The sequence below is a fragment of the Canis aureus genome, chromosome 2 (genome assembly GCF_053574225.1).
Source record: "Canis aureus isolate CA01 chromosome 2, VMU_Caureus_v.1.0, whole genome shotgun sequence".
Lineage (NCBI taxonomy): Eukaryota > Metazoa > Chordata > Mammalia > Carnivora > Canidae > Canis > Canis aureus.
Window position 1 is genome coordinate 14,447,874 of NC_135612.1, and position 14,042 is coordinate 14,461,915.

General features: G+C 39.3%; 1 protein-coding gene across 1 annotated transcript in view; it reads right to left on the minus strand.

Annotated features, from left to right (window-relative positions):
• FAM81B (family with sequence similarity 81 member B) overlaps window positions 1-14,042 on the minus strand; it is a 55,178-nt gene that overhangs the window by 19,286 nt on the left and 21,850 nt on the right. The window contains exons 5-6 of the mRNA XM_077864341.1: window positions 12,516-12,634; window positions 4,463-4,592 (exon numbers count right to left, since the gene is read on the minus strand). Coding sequence (XP_077720467.1) covers window positions 4,463-4,592; window positions 12,516-12,634 — 249 coding nt within the window. The remainder of the gene's footprint in view (window positions 1-4,462; window positions 4,593-12,515; window positions 12,635-14,042) is intronic.

The following is a 14,042-nucleotide window of genomic DNA, read 5'->3' on the forward strand; positions in this document are numbered from 1 at the left end:
ATGAGAAAGCTTTCCATGTACTAATATGGGTGATCTCCGGGATATATTTGTTTAGTTAAGAAAAAGTAAGATAAAGACCTAAATGTACCCAGCAATTGCACTGTTGGGGATTTACCCCAAAGATACAGATGCAGTGAAAGACTGAGACACCTGCACCCCAATGTTTATAGCAGCAGTGTCCACAATAACTATACCGTGGAAGGAGCCTCAGTGTCCATTGACAGATGAATGAATAAAGAAGATGTGGCCTATAGAAACAATGGAATATTACTCAGCCATTAGAAAGGATGAATACCTACCATTTGCTTCGATGTGGATGGAACTGGAGGGTATTATGCTGAGTGAAGTAAGTCAATTGGAGACGGACGAACATTATATGGTCTCATTCATTTGGGGAATATAAAAAATAGTGAAAAGGAATAAAGGGGAAAGGAGAGAAAATGAGTGGGAAATATCAGTGAGGGAGACAGAACATGAGAAACGAACTCTGGGAAACGAACAAGGGGTCATGGAAAGGGAGGTGGGCGGGGGGACGGGGTGACTGGGTGACGGGCACTGAGGGGGGCACTTGACAGGATGAGCGCTGGGTGTTATACTATATGTTGGTAAATTGAACTCCAATAAAAAATATACAAAAAAATAAGTAAAGTGAAAGGATGAAAAAAGATATTACCTATATTACCTCCAAATAGGAGTGGAAAAAAAAAAAACCTAAATGTGAGACAGGAATCCATCAAAATTCCATTCGAGAATACAGGCTGCAACCTCTTTGACCTCAGCTGTAGCAAATTCTTACTAGACACGTTACCAGAAGTAAGGGGAACAAAGGCAAAAATAAAGTACTGAGACTTCATTAAGATAAAAAGCTTCTGCACATTGAAGAAAATAATCAACAAATCTCCAAGGCAGCATATGGAATGGGAGAAGATATTTGTAAATGACATATCAGGTAAAGTGTTAGTATCCAAAAATATATAAAGAACTTATCGAACTCAATACTCAAAAACAAAATAATCCAGCTAAGAAATGGGCAGAAGACATGAATAGACATTTTTCCAAAGAAAACATCAGAAGAATAACAGACACGTGAGAAGATGCTCAACATTGCTCATGAGGGACTATAACTCAAAACCACAATGAGATACCACCTCACATCTGTCACAGTGGCTAACATTAGCAACACAGGAAACAAAAGGTGTTGGCAAGGATGCAGAGAAAGGGGAACCTTCTTGCACTGTTTGTGGGAATGCAAATTGGAACCCCACTGGAAAACAGAATGGAAGTTCCTCAGAAAGTTAAAAATAGAACTACCCTATGACCCAGCAATTGCACTATTAGCCATTTACCCAAAGGAAACAAAATACAGATTTGAAGGAGTACATGCACCCTGTTTACAGCAGCATTATCAACAATAGCCAAACTACGGAGAGAGCCCAAATGTCCATTGACTGATGAATGAATAAAGATGTGTGTGTGTGTACATGCACATATGTATATACACACATATATGTATATAACTTACCCATCAAAAAAAGAATGAAATCTTGCCATTTGCAACAACATGGATGGAGCTAGAGTGTGTTATGCTAAGTGAAATAAGTTAGAGAAAGACAAATATATGGTTTAGCTCATATGTGTAATTTAAGAAAGAAAAAAGATGGATATATGGGAAGGGCAGAAGAGGGAGGGAGAGAGGGCAATAAACCATAAGAGACTCTTAGGGAACAATTTGAGAGTTGATGGAGGGAGGTGGTGGGGGGATAGGATAGATGAGTGAAGGGTATTAAGCACTGGGTGTTGTATGTAAGTGATGAATCACTGAATTCTACTCCAGAAACTAATATTGTACTGCATGTTAACTGAGTAAAATTGATATTAAAAAAATAAAATAGGTGCAGTATAGTAGTATATAAAATACTCTCTCTTTCATAAAAAGGAGGAAATAAGATTATAGTTGCATTTGCTTGTATCTGCATAAGGGCATACTGAAAGAATCTTGAACAGAATAATAAAAATGGTTTTCATGAGGGAAACAAAGAATGTGATAATTGGTGACAGAGGTAGCCATGAAAATTCTCAGTGTACATTTTCTTTCTTTTAAAAGATGTATTTATTTGAGAGACAGTCATGGCACAGTGGGGGAGGGGGGAGGAAGAAGGAGTGGGAGAGAATCTCAAGCAGATTCCCTGTTGACTATGGAGCCCAACTTGGGGCTCAGTATCATGACCTTGAGATCATGACTCAAACCAAAATCAAGAGTTGGACACTTAACCAACTGAGCCACTCTGGCAACCCAAATTTTCTTAGATAGTTTTGGTTTGTGAACCATACATATCATATTATTACCTTAAAAAAACCCCCAAAACTAAGGAGAACTATAGTCAATGTCACTTTTGAACTTAGCTGCAAAGTCAAATGCTTAATGATTACCCAGTGACTGTATGGCAGAAAATGCATGAATGTTTCGGTATTGGGAAATGTATTGGCCTAGGACATTAGAAATCCAAAGAGGTAAACAAGTGAATAAATAAAAACCCAAACCAAAAAACAACTAATATGATGATTTAGGCATTTGTTGATGTCTACAAGGCAATTTATAAAGTTAAATATTCAGTCCTAACAAAAACTAAATACTAATAAAAACTAATGGAAGTAAGTAGAAATTGATACTTCCTTAGCATGGTTAAATATCAAGCCAGTGGCCAACAGCAAACAACAAAGATGTCCCCAGCACAGTCAGAAACTGGAGAAGGCGCCCTCTATGACCTTTTCATAGTCCAACACATTATGACCATTTATGACCAACACACTTTATTTAACAGTGATCTGGAAGTTCTGGTCATGACCTTATGAAAAAAGTACTGAGGTTTTCAATCAGAAAACTGCAGATAAAGTGGTTATGATTTGTTGTTGATATGAATGAATATTTTTTAAAAGATTTATTTGAGAGAGAGGGAGAGAGTACAAGCAGGGGGAGTGGCAGGCAGAGGGAGAGGGAGAAGCAGACTCCCCACTGAGCAGGGAGCCCGACGAGGGGCTCAATCCCCCTGGGATCATGACCTGAGCCAAAGGCAGATGCTCAACCATCTGAGCCACCCAGGTGCCCCATGACTGAATATATTGAAAAACAAAGAGAATCTACCAAAAAACTATTAGGACTTAGATGTGTGTAGGTGTGGGCAAGGTGAGTCCATAGGTGCTACAATAAACTATGTGAAGCTTCTGCTTTTGATAAACTGGCTCCTATGAACAAATAATCAAACACTGAACTTTCATCTCCCCCAATTCCCAAAGGATTTCTTTCCACTTTGTTCTGCCCAAATGACTTCAGAGGAGATGTGCTTGTCATTACGTAAGATATGCAAGAAAGTGGGGCACCTGGGTGACTCAGTCAGTTAAGTGTCTGACTCTTGATCTTGGCTCAGGTCATGATCTCAGGCTCTTGAGATTGAACCCCACACTCGACTCTGAACTGAGTGTGAAGCCTGCTTAAGATTCTCTCTCTCTCTCTGTCTCTCCCAACCCCCACCTCCTGCTCATGCTCTCTCTCTAAAATAAGTAAAGAAATAAATGAATAAAATTATGTGACAAAGAAGGACACAGAAGAATTCTCACTAGCTCCTTTAATTAAGCCATTGACTGGAAGATGAAAAAGGAGAGGGATTTCAGGCAGAAAAGAGCACAAATATTATGGAGGCCACACAACATCTTAGAGTTAGTAGGGACCTACCTGCAGGTTGTTGAGTATGACTGGGTGTGCAGGGTGAGCCAGGAAACATGGGGTGAACTGAAGAGACAAGCAGGGGTCCGTGTAGAGATGGCCTTTTAAACCAGGCCAATGGATTTGTACGTTATTTTGTGAGAGACATAACCTATTGTAGGGCTTTAACAGACTCAATTCGCATTTAGCTCACATCTTTAATAATCATAGCTTCCGTGACATATTGCTTTGCTTATAATCCTTGGTTCTACGATCTGAGGAAAACCCAGAGAGGAAGGGAATAACAGCAACAGTGGAATCAAGTAGCACAGGCTTACAGTGGGTAGCTGTGTTAGAACATGGGGGGGGGGGGCGCTCATTAAATATTTATTAATTCAACTGACAGTGCCATATTTAATGGCACATTTTAATATGACAGTGTCATATTTAAACTCTTTTGAAGAAAAGAGCTCTTTTGAAAGATTACCATGTGACTAGGCATTTTGATAAGCTATAATGATCTTCTGGCAATAACACATAAGGGAAGAGTTCCAATATTGGGACACCTGGGTGGCTCAGTGGTTGAGCGTCTACCTTTGGCTCAGGGCATGGTCCTGGGGTCCTGGGATCGAGGTCCGCATTTGGCTCCCTGTGGGGAGCCTGCTTCTCCCTCTGCCTGTGTCTCTCTGTCTCTCATGAATAAATAAATAAAATCTTAAAAAAACAAAAAACAAGCAAAAAGTTCCAAATAATTTCAGTTACCTTCATATCCAAGTTCTTAGAAACAGTTTCTAGGGCAGACATGAAATCTTGAATTGTTTTTTCAATTTTCCGGTGTTCGTGCCTGATGAAGTGAATGTCTCCAGAAAGTTTCACAATGCTGGAGTCACATCTAGCAGCAAGACGAAAATCGGTTGTGAGATCAATAGGCTCAAACACTTTTAATACTACAGTAGGATGTGTGCATTCACCTGATGATAAAAGTTCTAAAGTTCTTTGAATAATGAGTTAGTAGATGTAGAATAACTGCAGAAATCTTCATTTTTCTCTTCTTTTCCTGATGGGAGAGAAACCAGGTTGGAAAATGATACATTGACATCAAAGAACTGGGTTGGAGTAGATGAAGGCATGGGGAGAAAATGGGAGGGATTTTAGATTTTCAGTCTGATATATTTATTCAATCACAGGAGTTCCAGTAGATTTTAATGTTGGGAATACTCCCTGCTGCCTGTGGTGTAGACAAAATTGAAACTTTTGCCTGTTCTATACTACATTCTGAAATCACTTTCCCCCATTTAGTCTCTTTCATCGATCTCAAGATTGTCATTTCTCCTCTGACTACAAAGAGTCCCAGGTCACCATCATCTTCCAACCCATCTTCAAAAAAACAATTCCCCTCCTCTTAGCCCCAATAAAAAATCCAGCTCTTTGAGTGGTCTCAGTCAAGAATTGTCTTATAATAGGATGAAAGCAATTCACACTAGCATGTGAATGAAGTTTTGGCCCATAAAGTTGCATTTGTTTTCTTAAGGAAGGAATTCTAGTGAAATGGGGCTGGAGTTGAAGATTAAGCATCTTCCCAGCCTGTTAGGGAACCCCACCCCACTATCACCACTCAAGGCTTCTCCTGGGAGACAACAGGTTACATATTGTATTATACTTTCAATATAGTCCTATATGCACGAAAGATAGGATGTAGGATGCTGTTCTTTATACAAAGTTATCAGAGATCACTCTGTGGTTTGTAATTTTATAAAATAACTCTTTTGACTGTCCTAAAATGATATTTATTAGGAAGCTTATTGTCATGTTGTCATGCTAAGTGCTATAAATATTGTTTTGTAGCTGTCAATATTTTTTAGGATCTGGAAATGAATTTGTTTTTTCAGATTTTTGGTGCCAAAGCTGAGCCAAAAGTGAGTAAGATGGTAATTTTGCCTGAGAAATCCCTTCAAGAGATACCAGGGGACAGTCGTGGGAGTGGAGAGACTGCTGGGAGGAAAAATTTGGAATTAAGCTGATCAAAATGGGAGCTGGCTTGAATGCACCAAAGTCATGGGCAAAAGCCATTAGCACTTTGGTGCGTATAAACTGTTGCTGTCAAAACAAGCTCTGTTGTCCATTAGTTAGGATATTGTTTCGTGGATCTGCATGAAGATCCCTAAAGATTACATTGAAACAGTTGCTGCTGTCACCGCTCCCTGTCACTTCTCACCTTGTTCGACCTTCAGAGACAGCTGCTCTGCACCTTGTAGACCGAATGGTTAAGAACTGGTCTGTGGTGTCACATGGAACCTGGCGTTGAATCTGCCACTTTTGAGCTTTGCAAGCTGGGAAAACCTTCTAAAACCTTCTTTTCTTCTTTCTTTTCTTTTCTTTTCTTTTCTTTTCTTTTCTTTTCTTTTCTTTTCTTTTCTTTTCTTTTCTTTTCTTTCTTTTCTTTTCTTTCTTTCTTAAGATTTTACTTATTTATTCATGAGAGACACAGAGAGAGAGGCAGAGACACAGGCAAAGGGAGAAGCAGGCTCCTCCCAGGGAGCCCAATGCAGGACTCGATCCCAGGACCCTGGGATCATGACCTGAGCCAAAGGCCGCCGCTCAACCACTGAGCCACCCAGGCGTCCCTGGGACAAGTTTCTTAAGGTCTATGAGTTTCAGTTTTCCTTAACTGAGAAAAGTAAGGACAGACCAAGGTCACTGCTTGTCACTGCAGTTTGTCTACCATACAAGCCCAGGGTCGCCAGACACATGGACACAAGAGACATAAATAGTGTCTCCAGGGTTGCTTCTCAACCTTTAAAAGCATGAATGGCTATCCTGAAAAATGTCGCTGAGTGGAGTTATTTAAGGATGAATGGAGGTCATGACTAGACAGGGTGTAGCCAGTCCCCACGCAAGACCCCACCGCCGGCCTAAGGCCGCAGGCTGACTTGTCTCGTCTACCTGGCTGCCTAGTAATTATTTCTGATGATCCTTCGACCAGGATCTCTTGATTCCATTGTTCTCATCGCAATGTTTCTGGGTTCACAGTCTCATTTATGGATTCAAATCTCTGTTTCAAGAAAGTTTTCTTCTCTTATACCCATGCATAATTTTTCCCTGAAGAATCCATTCTCTTTCCTCCTGAGGGAGTCCTATAGGGTCTAAGTTGAATGAGTTTTACTTGTCTGTTGTAGGTATCATTTTTTTACGACCATTTTTATATCGAAAATTTTTTCTCTTCATTTTGTATGGTTTGCTCATGTTTGCTTTTTTTTTTTAAAGAAATTATTATTATTTTTAGTTGTATTTTTTCCATTTGGAGGGCTTCCAAAGCATATTTAATCTCTGTAATATTTCGGGTCCCCCCCCCCACCTTATTCCTGAGCAACTCCAGTTTGTCTATCTTGTTTTTTTAGGTGATAATCTCTTTTGGGGGAACCCTTTTTTAAAAAATAATTTTTATTTTATAAAACTAAAACATGCCTATAGTTTAGAAGTCAATACAAACTAAAAAAAGGCTAATAACAAACTGAAGATGGCTCCTTGCTCTGTCTCTCCGTGCTCTTCTCAGGCCTCCCTGCAGACAAGTGCCCGTCTTCACCCCCAGTTTCAGAGGTTTCTGGTGCAGCCAACTCCTATGCCTTTTGAGAATTCTGTGGAGAATGTGTAAAACCAGATCATTCCCTGCTTATCCCACAGGTTTAAAATTGGTTTTATGAGGTCTGCTAAGTCCGTTTCCACACATATTGTCTATTTTCTAGGTTCCAAGATTTCTACGCTCATAGCTTCTGTCTTTGTGGATATATTTTCAAGAGAAAGATTTTTTTTTTTTTTGCTAGATTTAGTGGGATTTTAGAAAAGAGCAAAACCACAAAACCACATGTGACTGTTCACTCAGCAATCTTCTTTTAGCTCTTCCTTTTGTTCTTCTTTGAAACCAGGAGAAATTTTGGTGTGTTTTTTGGGGCAATTCCTCTCATTGAGGTGTGTTCATTGGCCTTATGTTTTTCTGTCTCTGTCAGTCTCTTGGTGGTGGTGGTGGTGGTGGTGGTGATTTTTGTGCATAACCTAGATTCTTCCTAACTATCACTCTTACATCTCTGAATGATGGTGAAATGGGGGGGTCCATTTCCCCATTTTTCTCTTCAAAAACTAGATTGCTGTATTTCACAGCCAGTCATTGAGTTCTACCGTCTCTGTTGTGACACTCTAGGCCTCCTCCACCTCCTCTGCCTATAGCACCACCCCATTTCTCTCAGGTGTCAGTTTGCAAGCACCAGGGCCTGGATGATCAATAACATGATTGGATCCTCAGCTACACTCCCCAACTGCTCTGTGTTACTGACCTGAACCTCTAAAGGGACATTCTTATCTCTCCCATGACCCACATGAGCTCTGAGGTAATATTGCTCCATACAAATTATTTGGCCTATGCCTTTTAGGATTATTACTCTTGATTTGGAGCAAATCATTATGTTTAAGATCTGAGGAGGACCAGACACCATAGAACTTGGGAAGTGTACTCTGTGGTTAGCAGTTGTGGCGACTTCCAAGTTCTACTAAAGATGGAGCTTTTGTTTCCCTTCTTTTATTTTTAACTGGCTTTTAAGGTGTCTCAATGAGAAGTGAAGTAAAAGTATTTTTATTCAACCATTATAATCAGAAGTTCCTACTCTTAGCTTTTCAGAAGTTGACAATATCTATGGTATCTTTATTGTTTCTCCAAAGGATATGGCCTCTGCTTTTAATCACATATCAACACAATTCATTATTTTTTCATAAGCAAATTCTCCTTTGGGTCCCAAATAGACAAATGTGGCTAGAAGTTTGGCCTCCTTTGGCTGCTGCTGCAGACTGTGAATCATAGCCATCCCTGTGGGTATTCTTTACATTTGCTTTTCCTTATTTGCACTTCCTTATTTCCTTATTCTTTACGTTTGCTTTTCCTTATTTGCACTTGAGACTATGATCTACTGAATAGAAAAGAGGGTATCAAAGCAGGCCAGACAACTTTGAGAACCTCATGTCATTGGAAACACTTGCTTTTAAACTGCCAATGTTTTGGAGTAAGAAATAAAGTACAAAATTCAAAGCACATTGTCATTATTAGATATTGTGTTTGATTTATGCAGCTGTAAAATGTTTGTTAGGAATTATGTTGAAATAATCAGCTTAATCTCAGTTATGCTAAGATACTAATTGGAATGAAGGTCAATATATATGGAAAGACAGTAATTAATTCAGTCTCAGCTTGTTCATTAGTCACTTATGTGACAAAAATATACGAAACAGGAGAGGAAGTGAATTTAAGTCTTATGGCTTTTAGCCAGATTCTGTCTCAAATTAACAAATAGATTTAAGAAATTTTCATAAAACAGAGACATTCCAAGGAAAAAAATATGATCCTTGTCTGAAAATCACTATGTAGGATTCAAGGGGAAGGTAATTAAACAACTGAAGAATAAAATGGAGGAATAGAAGGCTCTTGGTTTCTCCTCCCCCTGTGAATGCACCAAATAAATAGCTATACACTGATCAGTTTCCTCTGAGAAAATTCCAGAAACTAATTTAAAGACTCCTACATAACAGGCAAGTAAGAAAATACCCAAATTGAAGTGAATAGGAAAAGCTGACACATTTATGCTGTAAACCTTCTTGGCACAGTGCCTTCCTTACAATTGGGAGGGGACCCTGAAATCCCAGCTTCTCCCTGAGGAGTGAAGGGTTTGGACCACACATCTAGCACCCCGACTTTTACAGCTGCCACTGGAAAGACTGGCTTCCAAATCACCCAGCTCTGAGAGCTGATGGGCTCATTTGCAAGTCCTTTGGGACCAAAAAAAAAAAATGGACAAAGGTTCTGAATAGACATTTATCCAAAGATGACATACAAATGACCAGCAAGTATGTGAAGAGGTCCCCAACATCACTGATCATCAGCAGACTATAAATCAAAACCACAAGGAGATACCATCTTACACCTGTTAGGATGGCTATTATCAAAGTAATAAAAAGATAACAAATGGTGACTAGTATGTGGAGAAAAGGAAATCCTTGTATAGTGTTGGTAAGAATATAGATCGGTAGAGCCATTATAGAAAACAGGATGAAGGTTCTTCAGAAAACTGAAAATAAAACTCTGACATCATCCATCAACCCCTCTTCTGGATCTATATCCAAAGGAAATGAAGTCAGTACTTGGAAGAAATATCTGCACTCCCACGCTCATTGCAGCAATATTCACAATAGCCAAAATATGTCTGTTGACAGATGAATGGATAAAGAAATTGTGAAATACCCACACAAGCACACACGCATTTTAATAATTATTTAGACTCAAAAAAGGGGATATTGGGGGATCCCTGGGTGGCGCAGTGGTTTGGCGCCTGCCTTTGGCCCAGGGTGCGATCCTGGAGACCCGGGATTGAATCCCACGTCGGGCTCCCGGTGCATGGAGCCTGCTTCTCCCTCTGCCTGTGTCTCTGCCTCTCTCTCTCTCTCTGTGACTATCATAAATAAAAAAAAAAAAAAAAAAGGGGGGGGGATATTGCCATTCGCGAATACGTGAATGAAGCCGGAGGACATTATGCTAAGTTAATTAAGGTAGGTGCAGAAAGAAAAAAACCACAGGATCTTATATAGAATCTGAAAAAGTCAAATACATAAAAGCAGAGAGTAGAATGGTGGTTATCCAGTGTGAGGAGGTGGAGGAAATGTGGAAACGTCGGTTGACGAGTACAAAGTTATAGTTAGGTAGGAAAAATATACCTAGAGATGACTATAGTTAATAATATTGTGTTGGAGAATGGAAATATGCTAAGAATGTAGATTTTAAATGCTCTTATCACACACACAAGATAGTAACTATGTGAGAAGAAGATATATTAATTAGCTTGACTATAGTAACCATTTTAGTATGCACATGTATCTATTAAGTCATCATGTATAGACTTCAAATATAATTTTTGTTTTTAAGAAAGACAAAAAAAATAAACTGAAGCAGAGCAAAAAGAATTGCACATCTTGTTCTTGATAGTATTCCACTCATGTCTTGGTTTCATTTAAATCTTATATGTAAGGCAAGATTGACAAAAATAGTATAGTAGGTTTGTAAGCAGTTCGCAGAAAAAAATAGTTGGGGCGTCATCAACATACCACCAAATGAAACCAAATTCCAAGTTTTATGCAAAACAAAAGTTTGGCATTTATCTTTGTGAAATCATGGGACATCTAAGTATGATTGTGGGTTTGCTAGTGTTTGTTTTATTATCTTGCTTCATGACTTATCCAGATATTATAAAATGTCCTTTATGTGTATCAAACACTATAAAATGAAATATAGAATTTTGTATATTTTGATGTATAAACATATATTTATAAATAATATAATCGCATACCTGTGTGTATACACATAGGTACTATTCCTATAGATTGTTTTCCTAATGTCTGTTACCTGCTCTGGCCTTTCATGGCTAGTGCTTTAGTTGAAGCCTTTCACATTTGTCACTTTGATTGCTGCAGTAGCCTTCCTTTCATTTTCACCTTCCTTTCCACACCCCAGCAATTCAGCTACTAGAGAGTGTTGCTAAATATGTCACCCCCTTACTTAAAATATTCCCGTGGTTATTTATAATGTTCTACTTAAAGTTCAAACTTCTTACTGTGGCCCACAAGACTCCTCAGCCTCTAACCTAGACCATTTGTGAGGTTCATCTCCCACCTCTTCCTAAATGCAAACCCCAAAATACCAAAACTAAAACACCCTTCTCACGAGTAGCCCCTTGAACATGCCACAGTAATTCATCCCTCATGTATTTTGCACATATTATTCCTCCTAAATGAAGTGCATTTTCCATCTTTCCTTGTCCAGCTAACTAGCTATGGATCCTTCAAAACTCATCTCAACTGTTACCTCCTCCAGGAAGACTTCCCTATGCCTCAATCTGATTTGGGTGTTCCCATGGCACCACAGGCTCTCATTGTAGTGTTCATCTAATTTCTTATATTTGGAGTTTTTTTTCCCAGGTAAACATAAACCTGGGGTTTTGGCAAATTGGAAGGGAACCATGTATTGAATCTCTGAACGCTAGCACACTGTCTGGGCATACGGTTATATGGCATACAGCATGTAGCTTAACACATTTTTTGTTGTAGACTGTCTAAAAGAAGTTTATCACCTAATTCTTATGTGGTCACTAACATTTCAGAGCAGATTAACAAGGTATTCCAGGAGAGAAGAATGAGGTGCTGGTGGAAGACGTAGAGTTGCAGAGGTGTCTAAGTCAGTGATTTACAAGTGATCTTTGATAGGCCTACTAGAATGGTCCTGCTATTGTCTTGTCAACACCCACAGATTTTTGCTAACCCACATAGCATTAATTCTTTTGATTTGGAAATATCATATGAAAGATGTTACTTAAAATTTTATCCATTTTAAAGTAAGTCTCTTTTGTTAGACTTTTATATGTCAATCTTATATATTTTAAATGTTTTAATTGTTAGAATTTGACACATTTGGGGATTTTGTTTGTGGCTGTGAGGCCATGTCTTTGTATAGATGTTGGCATTTGGACACTCGAGGGCTTTATAGACAAGATGATTCTTGTCACTTTCAGATGGAACCAAACTGGACGTTGTATATAAGGGGTCTTTTATAAGACCCCTTGAGTCTCACAGGTGGAATAAGGCTTTCAAATTCTATCCTATACTTTCTCAACTACCACCTGATAATTTAGCCTAATGTAAAAACAATATCTACTTTTCTAGTGTATGGAACTTATTCGGGAATAAGAATTCAGTGGGCAAGAACTGACTGTTAGATGCTTCTTCTCACCTGGCTACTCTTCCTCGAAGATCTCCAACTCCTTGAAGGTGTTTGGTGTTTAGCTCCTGTACTGCAAAATTAGTTCCTGTGGCCGCCTGGTCTCGAGCTCTTATTTGGTCTTCCAAAATCTGTAATTTTGAGTATAAATTCCCATTAATTTCTCATCACACATGATAAGAAAATATGGTTTAAAGCAGAGGTTGCAGGGATCCCTGGGTGGCGCAGCGGTTTGGCGCCTGCCTTTGGCCCAGGGCGCGATCCTGGAGACCCGGGATCGAATCCCACTTCGGGCTCCCGGTGCATGGGGCCTGCTTCTCCCTCTGCCTATGTCTCTGCCCCTCTCTCTCTCTCTCTCTGTGACTATCATAAATAAATAAAAATTAAAAAAAAATAAAGCAGAGGTTGCAAAATCAAATGATTTTCCTGATTAGGCTGATAATATAAATGAGTGAGAGAGTCTTATGTCAGGCAGAGGCGGTCCCTGCCTTATCTGAGGGAGGCGGTGATGGCCTGATTCCAGCAGATGGTTGCCAAGTAGGAATAATGGCTCAACAGAGTTTCTTTTCTTTTTTTTTTTTTTTTAAAATTTTTATTTATTTATGATAGTCACAGAGAGAGAGAGAGAGGCAGAGACATAGGCAGAGGGAGAAGCAGGCTCCATGCACCGGGAGCCCGAAGTGGGATTCGATCCCGGGTCTCCAGGATCGCGCCCTGGGCCAAAGGCAGGCGCCAAACCGCTGCGCCACCCAGGGATCCCTCAACAGAGTTTCAACACAAGTCCAAATATAGATTTTACATTAAATCTTTCCATTTTAAAAAAATATCTGTTTATTTCAGAGAGAGTGAGAGTGAGCAAGCACAAGCATGAATGAGGGGAGGCGCAGAGGGAGAGAAAAGATCCCAAGCAGACTTACCACTGAGCATGGAGCCCAATGCAGGCCTGATCCCCCAACCCCAAGACCATGACTAGAGCTGAAACCCAGCTGGAAGCTTAACTGACTGAGCCACCCAATCACCCCTAAATCTTTCAATTTTTAAGTACAGACATCTTAGTCAAAATCTTTTATAAACATGATATGGGCCAAATAAAACATACTTATTGTGCTCTTATAGCTATGGGTTTCCATTTGGCCATCACTGATACAAAAGCTTTTCACAAAAACCTATTTCAGAATTGGTGGTAGGTTTAGAAAAAGGAATCTTTCATATGGTATCAGGCAAGACCCTGATTGACTTTATAGATTGACTCAGAAGCACAGTGAAGTTAATACAACTAACAAAAGCAAATGTGAATCAGACTGTTTCACTCGGAGTGAAAAAAGGTTTATTTTCTCAGTGTTTTAGAGAACACAGAGGATTTATGGCCTGAAGTGGGTTCACATTTTGCCCCTGTGTATCCTTAGTCATAGCTTCAGTAATTCTTGGTATTCTGAAATAGAGAAGCCTGTCTTATACACTACCAGGCTGGTGGTTCCAAGAATAGTAGTTTAAAATTTCTCCAGACTCATAAGTAAATATTAATTTAAAAAGAAAAGA